Source organism: Cercospora beticola, chromosome 6 (assembly GCF_033473495.1).
Source record: "Cercospora beticola chromosome 6, complete sequence".
Classification (NCBI taxonomy): Eukaryota; Fungi; Ascomycota; class Dothideomycetes; order Mycosphaerellales; family Mycosphaerellaceae; genus Cercospora; species Cercospora beticola.
The window spans coordinates 2,864,335-2,880,175 of NC_088940.1; the positions used below are offsets into that span (position 1 = coordinate 2,864,335).

At 54.9% G+C, this 15,841-nt stretch overlaps 4 protein-coding genes across 4 annotated transcripts; 2 read left to right on the plus strand and 2 right to left on the minus strand.

Moving 5' to 3' along the window:
- Window positions 1-36: 36 nt before the first annotated feature.
- Window positions 37-1,410, minus strand: RHO25_010173 (uncharacterized protein; the record flags this gene model as incomplete). The annotated part of the gene is made up of 1 exon (XM_023601690.1): window positions 37-1,410. The coding sequence occupies one exon, from the start codon at window positions 1,408-1,410 to the stop codon at window positions 37-39; it is 1,374 nt and encodes a 457-aa protein (XP_023453476.1).
- A 204-nt stretch (window positions 1,411-1,614) lies between these two features.
- On the minus strand, window positions 1,615-3,066 carry RHO25_010174 (uncharacterized protein; the record flags this gene model as incomplete). The annotated part of the gene is made up of 1 exon (XM_023601691.2): window positions 1,615-3,066. One exon carries the CDS (start codon window positions 3,064-3,066, stop codon window positions 1,615-1,617), a length of 1,452 nt encoding a protein of 483 aa, XP_023453473.2.
- Window positions 3,067-3,920: 854 nt separating this feature from the next.
- RHO25_010175 (uncharacterized protein) lies at window positions 3,921-7,271 on the plus strand (the record flags this gene model as incomplete). The annotated part of the gene is made up of 1 exon (XM_023601692.2): window positions 3,921-7,271. One exon carries the CDS (start codon window positions 3,921-3,923, stop codon window positions 7,269-7,271), a length of 3,351 nt encoding a protein of 1,116 aa, XP_023453474.1.
- Window positions 7,272-11,216: 3,945 nt separating this feature from the next.
- Window positions 11,217-15,198, plus strand: RHO25_010176 (uncharacterized protein; the record flags this gene model as incomplete). Its single annotated transcript, XM_023601693.2, has 4 exons — window positions 11,217-11,224; window positions 11,416-14,295; window positions 14,359-14,542; window positions 14,903-15,198. Coding segments are annotated over 4 exons (3,368 nt in total), but the record flags the coding sequence as incomplete, so codon positions are not given.
- Window positions 15,199-15,841: the final 643 nt, after the last annotated feature.

Here is a 15,841-nt window from a genome sequence, read left to right on the forward strand (position 1 = left end):
ACTAGATGTACAGATGACCAGGAGAATGACGCACTTCTAAGGCAGAGCATAAAACTTCTCATCCTGCTCCTTTGCTTTGCTGCGAGTTGCTCGCTTCACCTCAAAATCAGCCTTAGCAACATGAGGCAATTTCTCTCGTCGGCCAGCATTGAGCTTCGCAAGCCCCTTCTTCTCCCGCGACTTTCGATTCTTATTGGCTCTCGCGCTCGCGCTCGACTCCTTGGACACTCTGACGGCAGGCGTAGGAGTAACAGGACTCTGCCTGGTCGACACGAACTTCTTGTTCTGTGTAGGGGAGGGCGTTGGTGGACCAGACTGTATAAGTTGAGGAATCAGACCAAAGATCTCCACAAAGAACCCGTAAGACTTGAAGCGCAGAGTCCCGTTGCGGTAGACGGCCATTTCTTTATTCTCCCAGAGCGGATTTCCTTGTGCGGATATTTTGGCTTTCCAGTCGTTAGGGCTCTTGCGCTTATTGTCGTTTCCGGACCCGTTGAGTCCAGCGTATAAGATGAATCCGTTGTCGTCGCGAACGGAGTCGTGCACGATCTTCTCGAAGCCTGCAGGACTCTTGGGGACGACATTGCCATTGGACAACACAGTGATTTGGTGGTTCTCCCACACAGTATCAGGGATGTATTGTGTATCGTTGGCTCGCTTCTTGTTGAACGACGTAGCCCCTGCTTGTGGCGTCTCACCATCCACGAGCTTTTGCCAAACGCCTTCGCCCTCGACCACGATCAGCCCGTTCTGGAGGCGTCTGATCTTGACCCACTCGGCAGAGTCCAACTCGCGGCTTGGCGACGCGATTCCATTTCCGAGAATATCTAAACCGTCACCGAACGCTGGACGGGGTGGTCCGGTGAAGTACGGCAGTGCCGGCATTCCGTAATAAGCCTCGGGAGTTCCATAAGGATTGGGCTTAGTCGGTGTTCGTGGAACTCTGGGAGAGCGACTATTGTTCCTCTTTGGTGTTTCATACTCGAAGGGAGTCTCCCACTCCCAGCCCAATCCTTGCATAATGGGAACGGAGGGCTGCGTCTTCTTGGTTGGTGTCTGATCATTGATGGGATCTTCCCGATGGGGTTTCCAATAGTAGTCTGACCGTACCCACTCGGAGGCATCCTGGGCCGTGCCCTGGAGAGGATTGTCAGGGTCGTTGAAGAGACCGAACTTCTTCGGTGGCGGCGGAGGCTGCGGCGAACTATCTATGCTTCTCTTCGGCGTAGTCGTTCCAAATCTGGTCAAAGGCGGGCTCGTGAGTGGATATCTCCTGCCAGGAGGAGTGGTCGGCGATGTTCCAGGTCTACTGATTCGTGTCGAGCCATTTCGATCTTCTCCAAAACTGACGTTGCGCTTCAACGTGCCTGGCTTCGGCTTGGTCGCACGCTTCCTGTTGCGAGGTGCCATGGTGATGGATGCTCAGGTTGAGATAGTGCCAATGCATAGTCGCAGCACCGTTGGTGTTCAGCTAATAGGTCTCCAGTGAAACAAAGCACTTCACTGCACTAATGATCTGGCCGCATTGGGAAGGTAAGGTGCTCGTCGACAAAGAGCACGCAACATCAGCCAAAATCCTTTGTTGAGGTGAATTGTCCCGGAAGCAGCGAATTTTCAGGGTGGTGGTGTTTCCACAACGTGTGGATCCGAGCCAACAATGATCTTCCTGAATTTCCAGACTCCGAGCAGTAATGCACACGGGACGACAAGCCACGCCATGCCGGCCTGGAATATCAGCGCGGTTAGCATAGTTTTCGCTGGCTGGCCGTCCCAACCTCCTTTCAGTTGGTCCATGACCACAATGAAAATGGCGCCGAGTAGCTGTCCCCCGGTCCATGCAACAACGCTTGATACTTCGGGCGACACTGGAAAAGTCACGATGGTAAGCAGGTCCAAAGCAACGGGGAGGAGGCTGAAAGACGCTGCACCAAGCACTCCACAAACAACGTAAGGCCCAACAATGTCTCTTGTCAGGGGCATGAAGATGAGCACAGTATATGCAATTGCAATGATTGGCACCAGAATCTTTACTGCCCACAAATGCTTCTTCGTGCGATCGACGATAGGTGACATGATCGCAGATGCGACCAAGCCAGCGATGATCAGGATGCCTCCAGCGAGTCCGGCGTCGTCTTCGGAGATGCCGTATGGGTGAAAGATCTGTGTGATGAGACTGGAAGTGGCGTTGAAGCAGCCTACGTAGACGGCAAAGGGTGCAAGCATCAGGTAGAATGAACCATTCCTCGGTAGTTGGCGAAGAGCAGCATGGAGGTCGAGCTTAGGAGCTTCGGCGCGTGCAGATGGCGGAGTTGGCGGCTTTGCAGGAAGGAACAAAGAAGGTATCGTAGCTGCTGAAGATATTATAGACACATAGAGCACCATGTTGGGGACATCTGAGGGTTTTGATGCAAATAACGGGCCGACGATCTGGCCGATTGCTCCTCCAAGAGGGTTGGCCAGAGAGGTCACAGCAATTGCTCCCACTCGGCCGGCGTCGCTGAACCACATGTCGCTGTAGCGCGTGGGTGCTGCAAGCACGAATGGCTGAGCCAGACCAATGAGCAGTTGGCCGGCCAGGACTACGTAGAAGTATCCATCGTCGACAGCTGCTCCAGCGTAGCGGATCCAGTTGCCGATGAGGATGAGTACGGAGGCGATGGTGATGGACGCTTTAGGTCCGTACTTATTCAACACCCAGATTGTTGCGGGCGCGGACAGGGCGAAAGCGAAGAGAAAGGCCGTCGACAGCCAGTTGATGCCGGTGCTCTTGACGCGGAAGAACTTGGCGGAGGTGTCCGAGACGGCGGCAAATGTCAGCCAGTCCCAGCTGACGATGGCGTTGAGCAGAAGCAGCTGCACGAGGCCAAACCATCGCGCTTTGTAGACGCGGTAGGTACGCGTCAGGAGGTCGTGGTCGAAGTCTTGGCGCAAGGCGGTCGCACTGTTGGCGAGCTCGAGATCGGTGTCGTCGTGATCTCCATTCGACTTGTGGCCGTCTACAGTGTCCGAGTAGTGCAGAGGATAGCCATCAGGCGCGGCCGTGGAAGTCGATGCGATGCGGTCCATGTTGTCCGACGCTGCTTGAGTGGTGGGCAGCGCAGAGTACATGTAGCCCCCCATCACGCCCGACGTGCATCACGGGCAGGATGTTACCTGCTGAGGTGCGTCGCACAAACAAAGGACGGGCGTAGTTTCAGTCCGAAAGCGCAGAGAATCGAGGCATGTTGTGTGTTCTCTTTGACCCTGGGACGCTGCAATGCCACGCTCTCCACGGGCGTCTCGGTCGCATTGGGCACTTTCTCCGACCACCATTCCTTGTTGGGGCCTTGCTCACTTGCACTTCACCCACAACCCACCATCCTACGGCAATGTGGGAATGGTAGAATGGTTGATGTTGCCTCGTTTAGCTAGCCAGATCGTCCCTTCGGCCTGTTCCACTGTCTTCTCCTATAGCACTTCCTCCATAGCTTCTGCCTTGACGGCTATTCTTAGCCTGCGAACAACAGAACAGAACAGCACCTGATGCTACGCAACCCACAGTCGGCAGCGACGACGCGTGTACGCGAGATACTTGTGGCAGCGTGAAACACGTCGTTTCTGTTGAGCGTGTGTCGGCTGTAGTGGAGGTTGCAGTACGTGGATAATGGCATTCCAAAGAGACAACACTTTATTGCTTGGAAAATGCGAATAAGATGTCTTCTGGTGCCTGAGGCACCCACGATGCAGCTTAGGTTCGCGGTTCCTGATGAGGTAAGAGCGCAGCGCAGCCGGACTTCCATCGACGTCCATCGATAGCGACACCACGACGAGTGGCGAGGCATGTGTCAGCTGCTTTCCCGCCGGCAATCCCATTTCCCGATCCACCGTGTCTTACATTACCATGATCGAAATCGAACATAGCAACACACATTAGCTGGACCATGTACCAGACGTTCACGGGATCAGCACGCCGCCGCCCGCAAGTCAACCTTTCTGGACGAGGGACCAATCCCTTCGCCAAAGCGAATGGCACTGGAGGTGGTGCACAGGCTGCCGTAGCCTCTGCACAACAGGATCGAGCAAATCGCGCCTTACAGCGAGAGCGAGTGCAGGCGTCGTCTCGCATCCAGCGCACTTGGCGGGGCTGTCAGGCTCGGAGGCGGACTTTTAAAATATGGCGGGCAGTGTGGGACGAACAAGAGGACAAGGCGGATGGACCATATGCTTCCGAGGAAGAATCGCTGCAACAACTTCGTCGATTGATGCTGTTCTATGCCCCTCGAAGTGAGCCAGGCGATGTCAACAGGCTGGCGTGGTATGGCACGAGGCAGATCACCACAAGCGGGACAGTGACCTGCAGGAGTGCGAGATGGCCATCGGCATACGCAAAGTTGACACGGGCATGCCTCGACGCTCTACGAGCAAAGGCTGCAAAGGAATCGGATTCAGAGCGCACATTGCTGGGCATCCTGGCCTTCTCGGCCGGACAGTCAACATTCGACGTACAATCTGCCACTGAGTACTATGAAGTGCTCACGTCGGTCGGAGGACTACCCGCGGAGCCTCTACAGGCAGCCTTGTTGGCGCCTCTGCAATCGACAGCCGCATACACCGGTCTCGTCGTCCTTTTGGAGCACCCGCAGAGTACGGAGATGCTGGAACTGCTATCGACTGCCGTAGACGTTGGCGCCCTTTCCGAGGCTGTCGCCGCAGCGGCCCGATCACGCGATACAACAACTCGGGCTCGGCTATGGCTTTTGGGCAATGTCATCTATCTTGCGAAGCATTCCAGGAGCATATCCTTTACATCCGCCGTTGCTCGATTGCTCGGCAGTCTGGCTGATGAAATCGATTTCGAGAGTCATCCCATTAATCTGGACAATCAGGCATTTGATGAACTGTTGACAACAACAGGTGCTGTGCGGTTGAATACCTATTTGCACTCCCAGGTGGCCTCTCTGCTAGATCAGAATGCAATTCGAAATCTTCTTGTCGGCAAGGAAAACAGTGCTAGTGACGCGCAAACGCTCGCGGGATACGCACTCACACTTCTGCGTTGTTTCCCACGCCAAGGAGACAACATTCGGATGTGGCTCCATCTGGGTCCAACAAATGTGGACAGCGTGTCGCCCACGAGGTATCTGTGGGACGCTGCGAAACAGCGTCGAGTATTTGATCAAATTCGCTCGAACTCTAGAGGAGTAGTTTCGCTGTTGAAGAATAAGACACCTTCAGCAAGCGAAAAAGACGATTGGACTGTCGCTCTAGTCTTTTTGGAAATGTTCTCTTTCGACCTGAAAATCATGGACGACGAAGAGTTCATGGGTAACAGTCCTGTGAGCAAACGCAACAGCGCCGTGCCGACAGACGATGTCGCTCATCTGGTGACATTCTGCAAGAACCTGGGATTCAGTTTATACTACGATGCCGCCGAGCTGAACGAGACCAAGGCTGCACCTGCGCCTGCCCTGTTCTCCTCTCGTTTCAAGTCTGCCGAACTACCAGTGCTCGAGGACACGAAGCCTCTGACAGTTGCTGGGCTGCCTGGCTTGACATTCGATTATCTCAAAGGTCTCGTCACAGCTCTGCTGCGTGCCATCTACGAAAGAGACTCTCGTCGCAAATTTCTGCCAAAAGATCACTGGCTCATGACAGATCGCTTCGACATGACGCATTTCATCGGCGGGGTGGTTGAAGAGGAAGAGCGTCGTCATTTGGTACAGGACCAAGACGATGAAGATAAGGACGACGACTCCGACGACGATTTGGACCAACCCATAATTGGACTATCGAATCGCGCCAGTGTTATCCGTGCACAAGAAAGACGGCAGCGACAGCAGCGGAAGGCAAGCAGACAACGCTACCTACAATCAGTGGCTCCAAAGCTCGAGATTCTCCAAAACATGCCATTCATCATTCCGTTCCACACACGAGTCGAGACGTTCCGGCAATTTGTCCATCTCGATCAAGAAAAGCGCCGTCACGGTGTGGTTGATCCCGACCTGTGGCGTCATAATATGATGTTCCAGCCGCATGCCAACGGTCGATCACCCCAGGACATGCTAGCCAGACATCATGCGAAGATCAAGCGCACACAAGAATTTGAGGACGCCTTTGAGCAATTCTACGAACTCGGTCCAGACCTCAAAGAGCCTATCCAGATCACTTTTGTCGATCAATGGGACATGCCCGAGGCTGGTATCGACGGAGGTGGCGTGACCAAGGAGTTCCTCACGAGTGTAATCAATCAAGCCTTTGACCAGAAAGAGGACAATGAGCAGACCAAGTACTTCGTGGAGAATGAAGAGCACCTCCTGTATCCAAATCCTACAGCGTTCGAAGAACTCAAGCTCATCTTGAAGAGTTACGGATACGACGAGAACACGCAGCAGACAAGAGAGGTACTCAGAGAGTATTTCAAAAAGTACGAGTTTCTTGGGCGCATTATTGGCAAGTGCCTCTACGAAGGCATTCTGGTCGATGTGAGCTTTGCCGGATTCTTTCTCAAGAAGTGGGCTCTTACTGGTGGCGCCGGTAGTTCCGCGAGTGACAACCACTATCGACCTAACATTAATGACCTTCGCGAGCTTGATGAAGGGTTGTACAGAGGTCTGCTACAAGTAAAGAACGCAGAAAATGTTGAGGAACTCGGCATGACATTCTCGGTGAACGATGCTATCACAATTAACACGGACGGAGTGCAGGAGACGAAGATTGTCGAGGTCGATCTGGTGCCAGATGGCTCAAATACTCCTGTCACGAACCAGAATCGATTGGCATACATCAATGCCATTGCTTCGTATCGACTGAAAGGACAAGCACAGCGACAAACTCGAGCCTTCTTGCGCGGGCTAAGCGATATAATCCAACCCAGCTGGCTATCCATGTTCAACCAATCCGAGCTACAAACCCTCATCGGCGGCTCCGGAGCGGGCATCGACATCAACGACCTTCGACGGAACACGCTATATGGTGGCACGTACGTGATTGGTAACGATGGTCTCGAGCACCCCAGCATCCAGATGTTCTGGAAAGTCTTCTCTAGCCTCCCTGACGAAGATCGGCGAAAAGTGCTGAAATTCGTTACGTCCACGCCACGGGGACCACTGCTTGGATTCTCGCATCTTAATCCCAAGTTCAGTATTCGAGACAGTGGGAGCGATGAGAACAGATTTCCGACGACGAGTACGTGTGTTAATTTGTTGAAATTGCCCATGTATAAAAGTGAGAAGGTTTTGAGGGAGAAGTTGCTGGCTGCTGTGAATAGTGGGGCTGGGTTTGATTTGTCGTGAGGTGGATGGATTATTGATTTGGCATTGGGACTTGGGTTTTGGGGTTCTTTTTTAGCGATGGCGCTTAGTAGAGGAGAGGAAATGATAGATAGATTCTTACGAACGAAAGGGGAACTTTGCATATGCGGAGTGAGAATAATGCAGTGCAGAGGATGAATGAAAGAATTAAGGATTTTTAAGTCTTGTGAATGAATAACAACGACAGAAGACGAGCTGCGTCAAGCACGCGCGGCGGCTTTGGAGAAGTGCAGAAACTGCATTACTACTGTCCCTAGTTTCTATAGAATCGTCAAAACGATAGCAGCTGCCTTTAGAAGTCCCAAAGCATAGCTTGAGCAGTGTACGACGCATCTGCAGCCCCCAGATAAGGCGCAGGCAGGCATCGATGTACCATCGCTCCTCTGCTCTCTTACTTCGCCCCCTCCCGAAGACAGCATTTCCCCTTCTACTTTTCAAGAAGCCCGCCGACTGCTCACCCTTCGGTTGTCCCACACACTTTCTCCCTCTCCTGGAGCGTTTCCGTCACGATTAATCAAACAGGACTCTGATCGAAGACCTTAGATAGACTCTAGCGGCAATCTCCCCTCGTCGTCTTGAATTTGGAAAATTATTCCTGATTTTCGGATTCCCAAGGAACCACCGTCCTTCAGTTCTCCAAGTAGTGGGTATGAATGGCAGGGCAGTCTCAGCTGATATTTGAATCCTTCCATAGATTTGTCCAGGGTCGTAGAAATCGAAAGCAGCTAATCTGGGTTGCGTGCTTCAGTTCGATGGAATAGTTCCCCGCGTGAGGTTTCATGCTGACGTGCACTCCAATTCGCGCTGAAGTAATGGTCTCGTACCGGTGGCTGCAGTATATTGTCCGTTGAATTTGCGCGGGGCGTGTAGAATCGAGTGAAGATCGCAAGCTAGTCGAGGCACTTCCATTTCTGTTGTTGGGTACGGCATCTGCAAATTCCTCCTTGCTGTTAGACTGTATGGTGGATCATTCTTCGACAAATACACGATCTCTGGTCAGTTGTGGGGTCTTCACGTGTCGGTAGGCGGTTTAAAGAGGCCGGATGCAGAGTCGGTGCCGCATCGTTGTTTAGTGAGTCCAGTCCATCAGATACGGTTCTGTAGCAAGCCTCCGCTCACATGGAGACTTGCTCAGCCCAACATCAGAACCTCTCAGCAACAATGTGGGCTTCAATGCACCAGTTCAGCCGTCATTGACCACCCTCGGTGATACCTTGACCGGAAGATAAATCCTCCGATAGTTCCACATTTTTGCGCGTTATATCATGGCCAAAGCGTCGTAATCTTCAAGTGGATAATTTCAGTCGTTTCACGGCTTCCAAAGAATGCGGTTGCCTGGTGTTTGCGTGTTGAAGTCGTGGTATGCTTATTGGAGACGCGGCCTTTTCGTAGCAAAGCTGCCGACTTACGTGGTCTGATGGATTACTGCGGAGCGGAATTCAGCAATGTCCATGATCGGAGGCCGTGGATCCCGCGGGTCAGCCATAGAGTGGGCGACACGATCGTGAGTCTGCCAAGACCTCTCTCCTTGTGGATAAGCCGAACCGTATTTCGTGTTGCAGCCCGTCAGAGATGAGGTCGTGACTGTGGTGTAGGAGACTGCACGTTAGACGAACATGTCGACAGCTTTCGTGAGAAATAAATACTAAGTTGAGCGGACACTCAAAGAAATGGTCGCTGTGACACCAGCAATCGGGATCTCCTCACCCCACCATAGCATATAGTCCTTTACGCGCGACTTTCTTGTGAAATACTTTTCGCACGCGAGATGTTCACGGTGGCATTTCATTTCACGGCGCGTGGCTGACAACTCCAGCGCGGAAAGGCCAGCATTGTGCTTACTTGGAAAAGCGTTTTGTGTCATCGCTGCGGCCGTCCTTTTCCAAAGCCATAGCGTCGAGAATAGGCTGGTGATGCGTGGCAGGAACGAGACATCGACGGTGATACATGACCATAGAAGCGACGTCAAGCTCGATGACTCTGACTTGGACATGGGCTTCGGATGCCCGAGTCATGGAGTTGTCCCTGACTCTGCGACTTTGGCTATGACGCACGATCAACGGTCGAACTGGAGAAGAGCACAGCACAGCACGCGTGCAGCACAGTCGGTGACTGGCTAGGCACGCACAGAACGAGTGACTGATCTTTTGAAATCCGGCCACCATGCTCGACGTCACGCCTTGGTCGGCGAAGATCTTGTTTAGCTCGAAAAACGGTTCCTGAGCACATCGGTATCAGCTGGTCTCTGGTTGTCGCGAATGGTGCGGGCCGTTTGTGATCGGAAGATTGACTTGCTGAAAGCCGGCAGTGAAGCATGGTAAGGCAGAAACCAGCTGTGTTGCATCGAACAAGTTTGCGGGGTGTGTGCCTGAAGCGGCAGCACCATTTCCATTCAGAACCTGCGTCGACGCAACGCTGCGCGCAAGTAGTTCTTTGGCGCTGCACCTTCACTCAACGAGATCTTCGGATGTTGTAGTCGTCTGCCGGGAATCGAGATGCCATTTTAGGGAGTGACAGTTGACACGACCGACGGCGATAACGATTTGACAGTTGGGCGCCGCTAAGGTTGGCGCAGGGAAGGACCTTGACAGCGGCGGTACGTGAGACCTTGTTATGGCCAGGTGCACGTCGAAATCCAGATTCTGAAGCTAGGAACGCCGGGACTTTGTCATCATGTGCTGGTTGTTTGTCAATTTTCGGCACGAGTCCTGGTCAGCACGGCAGTGTATCAGCATCGATGTGTTCACATGGAAGTGGCGGATCGAGTGAGACGTGGCCCAGTTTCAGAGCGAATTTGGTCGCCCTGCTTCAGCTTTCCCGAGAGGGTGTTGCTCGGATGCCAGTGTAGCACTGTAACCCGTGCTGCTGTCGCCATGGTGCAGTTGCCCTGAGCATTTCGCAGTCGAGCATGTCCATCACGAGGCGCAGGATGATGGTTGAACACTGGTGAACGTTCGCCTCGCCGTTTCCGTCTGCAGTAGCTTTCGCGTTGCTGCTCTCCCTCGCAAGCGTGCACTGCGCACACGAATGGCGCGTGGTGCTGTGGTGGGCCGCATCGCCTCGTGTATAGATAGCGCGTGGATGTGGTGAAGATGGTCAAGCTGTCGAGGTGGAGGAGGTCGTCGAGCCTATCACAGTTGTGCTCTCCCCTGCATTCTAGGCAAAGTGAAAATGAGCAGGCACGAATGAAAGCAGGGAAATGACGACTGATGTCATGGCTTCGATGTGCCCGTTGCATTAGTTTTTGGGGCGGCAGAGCCAACGAGCCGGCACGCCAATGCCTGTGAGTGCATGTCGGGCAGCAGTTCAAGGCACAGCCGGCGGGAGGTGGCACAGTGCAGAGCGCGAGGGAACGACGACGACGACAAGACGTTTTGCCGAGCAGCGACAGTATGAGTTATGCAGTGCAAAGTGGGTGTCGTCGCTAGCCCGCAACATTAGCCAAATTGCCTGGCGGACTCGAATCTGACGTCGGCGCTCGTAGGGTTGCGGCAGGAAGGCTAGACTCGCCAGCCTTGCGACGGCACCACCTCCACCTGCTGTCCTCGACACATCTTCCTGCGAGCTGTTGACCGGAGTACGCCCCATTCCACGCCCGGCTGCAGTGCATGATCGCTGCTGCTTCTACTACATACTGCTTCCCCACCGCACAGCGACATCCGAGCCCAACGGCAGAAAACACGAGGGCGCTGGCAGCCCAAACGACGCCCGCATCGAGAACAGCGGCACTTGCAAACCAGGGCCAACCCGGCCCAGATTGGCGACTTCAGGCATCAAGCCTTCCGCGCCAGATCCACTCGCCCTCCGTCGACCGCGAGCACTTTCTGCAGCGCAGACCTTGCTCCGCGCCGCCGCCAGCGACTGCTGACCAAGGCCGTAACTGAGCCAGAGCCAGAGCCAGCATCAGAGACCGCACGTCTGTCGCAGTTGGAAAGGTAAGCCAGACCCCGTCTCATCAATCTCCCCTCGCAGTCACCGCACGAGGTGAATGCGTGAGAGTGGCAGCGCTGTCACGGGCGCCGCCGTGTTGGACGGCGAGCCACCACCACTAGCAGCAGCATCGTTACACCGCGTCGCATCCACTGCACCCAACGATCATGCGCTGACGACGATCAAAATGGAGCAGCCCAAGACCTCAGCCTACGCGGGAAGGCTCACACCCACCACCAACACCGTCTTCAAGCGAGCGCGACCGGGCTCCATATCCCTCCAGCTCCCGCGAGTCAAGCCCATCGCCCAACTCACCATGTCATACAACCACCGCCCACCGTCGCCAGGCGGCCGCCGCCTTGCCAATCCTGCGCGGGCATCGGACAACACCTTGACCAGCGATGGCTACTACACCCAACGACACAACTCATACGCTTCGCCGCGCAACAGCACCGGCGTCATACCCATCTCGACACAAACCTTCATCAACGTACCGCCGTCACAGACCTCCTCGACCAGTCGTCTGCATTTGGACTCCTACTCGGGTCGACCCCGCCGCTCCTCCCACGCCGACCAGACCCGCGGCTCGACCATCTCTTCGAGCACCTCGGCGTTGCCATCGAGGACTCGTCCCATTGTGCAGCAGGAAGTCGCACGTCCTGCCAGTCCGACCAAAGTCACCCCTCGTGACATTTACATCACCCCTGGCACCTCACAAGAACCACGCGTGTCGACCACGACTCACAAGAAACTCTACAGCGTCGACACCGATGGTAGTGCCAAGCTAGTGGCTGATGTCAACATCCCCGCCAGTGGGGAGAGACATCACAGACGCAAAGAGAGCACAGAGAGGAGTGGCTACAGGACGAGCGGAGTAGACCGAGAACGTGAAAGAGGCCGACGTGCAGCGACATACCATACAAACGGCAGCCACAACCGTCCGCGGGACAAGAGCATTGACGACGAAGATGCTTACTCGTACACGGACCCTGCGAGCATGTACCGGGACACTGAGCCACGGTGGAGGGAGGTGCAGCGACCCAGACGTGGCAGTGTCGACCGCGGAGGTGCCACAAGCCGGGAACGTCCAGTGAGCATGATTGACCCGTCCTACGGACAACGGCAGCCTGCCAAGGAGAGCGGTGGACCCCCGCCAAGCACTCGCGGCTGGGACAAGATCAATGACAACTTTGGCCGGACCAACAGTGTTAGGGACACGCCGCGGACCGTTGCTCAGTCGCCGACTCGTGGTCGTCATGCAGGTTATGCAGATTACGGAGACTCGAGCGACGCCATTTATACTGTGCCCAGAAATGGTTCTGTCGAAGGACGCCGAACCACGATCCACAATTACGACAGCAACTACGACTATACGAGAGAGCCTCGGGCATCTTCGCGACGACACAGCGTGACACGTCGGCCAGATCAGAGCGTCGAGCGGCGTGGCTTCGGCATCAACCCGAACCTGCGAGATGACAGCCAAACGAGGTATGGCCGAGGAAGTGATGAGAACTTCGATCGACCAGGCTACCGCGATTCTGGTTATGCGGAGCCAGTGCGACGAGAAACTGCCCCGCAACCATACACGTCCCATCATCACGACAATACACGATTCGAGCAGGAGAAGCGAGACCGCGAATATGCCCCTCGCATGCAAGTTGAGGAGCGCGACAGGCCACGAGAGCGCGATGGGAGGGAGCACGCCCCAAAGCCGCCTGCTCGACGAGAGGACGAGCGCGGTTACGACCGAGACTATGAACGACGTGACCACGAGCAAATGACTGAGCGCGAAAGGGAACGAGAACGTTTCATGCAGCCTCCTCCAGACCGCAGAGAGGATCGCAAGGATGACCGGGAACGCCACCACGTCAGACGGGACACCGACCGTGATCGAGACTATGGTCGCAAGAAGGACAAGGAGGACTCTTCTCGCCAGGGCGGTGAAACGGTCTCTAAGCCGAGTCTCTCACAAGCTGCCACTGGCGGCCTTGCGGGAGCAGCTGCAGCCTTCGGCTTAACTGGTCTACTGAACAAGGTCGCCTCCGATAAGCGCGACAAGGATAAGGACCGGGATGATCCACGAAGCTATGGCGAGAGAGAACGTGACCGGAGTCGCGATCCTAGGGCCGAGCGTGACCGTGAGCGAGAGAGGGATCGGACGGACCGCTACGACGACGAGCGGCCACGATATCGTGATGATCGTGACCGGAGAGATGCAGCACGTGCCGCGAGCGACGAGGACACCTATGGCCGGGACCGCGAGCGAGATCGAGGTCAGAGAGAGAGTGACCGAGGCCTTGGGTTCGCTTTCGAAGCGCCACCTGAGCCACCGCGCACTGCTCCCCCGCCGACAAACGAGCGACAGCAAGGTCCCTACCCGCCGCCTGATCGACCGAGCGGCGAGCGTCCTGCAGAAGGTAGTGACCGCCTGGCGCCTGCAGCGGTGCCAGAGCGCCCTGCGAGCAGACAAGCGGATCGTAGCCATACTCGACCAGAGACGGACCGCATGCGAGATTCGGACTCGGAAGGCAAACCTGCTCGCAGTGAAATGCCAGCTCCTGCAGTTTCCGCTGAAGAGGACTACCGCCGCCGCATGGAGCAAATCCAACGAGAACTGGGTGTAGCACCCGCTCCCCAACGCGCGGAGGATGTTGATTCAGATCGAGAACGTCGACGCAGAGACCGAGAACAACGGCAGCGCGAACGTGAACTCCGCAATGGTGGCTCGCAAGCGCCTTACCCTGATAGCAGTTCGACCAGCACTGCGGCGCCTCCACCGAGCGCAACGCGTCGAAGCTTCGAGAGAGACGACGAGTCCAACGTCGCAGCTTCCAACGCCTCCACTGTGCCAGACCTCAATCGCAAGCCGAGCATTCTTGACAGGCCTATGATGACGGACGAGCCAGTCCAGATCATCGACAACTCCCAAAGCGACAAGCGTGAGAACCGTGTTCGCATTGTTGATCCACCGACGGAACAAGAGGACAGGAAGCCAAAGGGAATTCTCAAGAAGCCCACCGAGAAGTTTCCTGAAGATAATAACGCCATACGCGAAGGTGTTGCACCGCTCAAGGATGTAAGTCCGCCACTCATCACATCGATGGTTGGGCGCGAACCCACTGACCACCAACAAAATCAGGCTACCAAGAAAGGCATTCCCCCCGGCGCTCGATGGACCAAGATCGATCGTCGTCTCGTGAATCCTGAAGCGCTGGAAGCAGCTCAGGAGAGATTCGAAGAGCGTCTCGACTGCGTCATTGTGCTACGTGTCTTGACCAAGGAGGAAATTCAAAAACTCGCGGACAAGACGCGAGACATCAGAGGTAAACACTACCATTCTCATTTCAACAACCCAAGAAATACTGCAGAGCATCATGGAACCAGTCCAGACCAATCCGCTGTGGATGGGGCACATGGAACTGATCACTTCCAAAAGCCAGCAAGTCGGTCGGGAACACCGCCACATCTCGAGCACTTGTACCAGCAGCTGGCTCTGAACCCGCCACCGCTGGCAGACTTCATTGATACCAGAGTGCACGCCAAACCAGAAGTGGCGCGCTCCGATCGAGAAGCACACGGCGGGTCAGGGAGGCATCGGGCTCACACGACGAGTGGAGCACGAGGTTATGCAGATTCTCGCGCCTATTAACGACATTCACTGACACGGCTTGCTCTTCTTCTAGACAAACGATACGAAGAGGAACGACAGGAGAGGAAAGCTGCCGCACGAAAGAGTTCTCGTAATCGTGACCGATTCGAAAGAGACGAGTACGAGTACAGCGACAGCGAAGATGAATTCAAGGAGAAGGCTCCGCGAATGCTGGAAGCACCCTCAACTGCCGGTGCTAGTGAAGCGGATTTCATCCGAGAGAATCAGCGACGACACGAGCGAAATCGAGACGCGGAGCCGAATTATATGTCTGGAGGCCTTGGCGTGAGAGATGAACGTCGACGAGAAGAGTCGCGCTCGCGGTACTGAGTCGTCCAACACTTTGAGGCGTACGATTGAGATGGCATCTAGGACAATCGGCGAAGGCGGCGGCGTTCACAAATCTAGCATATACACGCCCTGCTGGTCATGTGGATAAGGCTTTGTTGCAGGGCGTGAAACATGGATTTTATGAAGCATTTCCGGAGTACAGCGAGCGAGCGAGCGAGCGAGCAAATCCATGCATACGTGGGCACAATGAGTGAGCAACAAGGTCTCCTCTTGTTTTGGATGATTGGTGGTTTGAGAAATAGAAATGCGACAGATACCAAAGATACCCCCCAGTCATTTGAAAATGCTAGTCATTCGCTTGATTCTGGGTCCGTCTTTCTCTTTTGTTCGATATACTTTCGCTTTCTTACTTGGTGTTATGTTGGCGTGTCTGTCAGTGGTTGTGCCACGCGATTGATTTGTTGTCCGTCAGCTGACCTTTGGGAGCTGCGGGTCATTGATCTTAGTGCCCAATTGTGCGTTACTGCAGCGATGCCCAACCCGGTGATGTCTGAGAATTGAACCTGGTTTGTTTCGGTGTGATTTCGCATGGGCAATGCTGGAGTCAGGATTGGGATTCTAGAACGAGGAGTTTGTTGCGTGAGATGGGATGGCAATCGGAGATTGAGGTTATGTCTCAAGT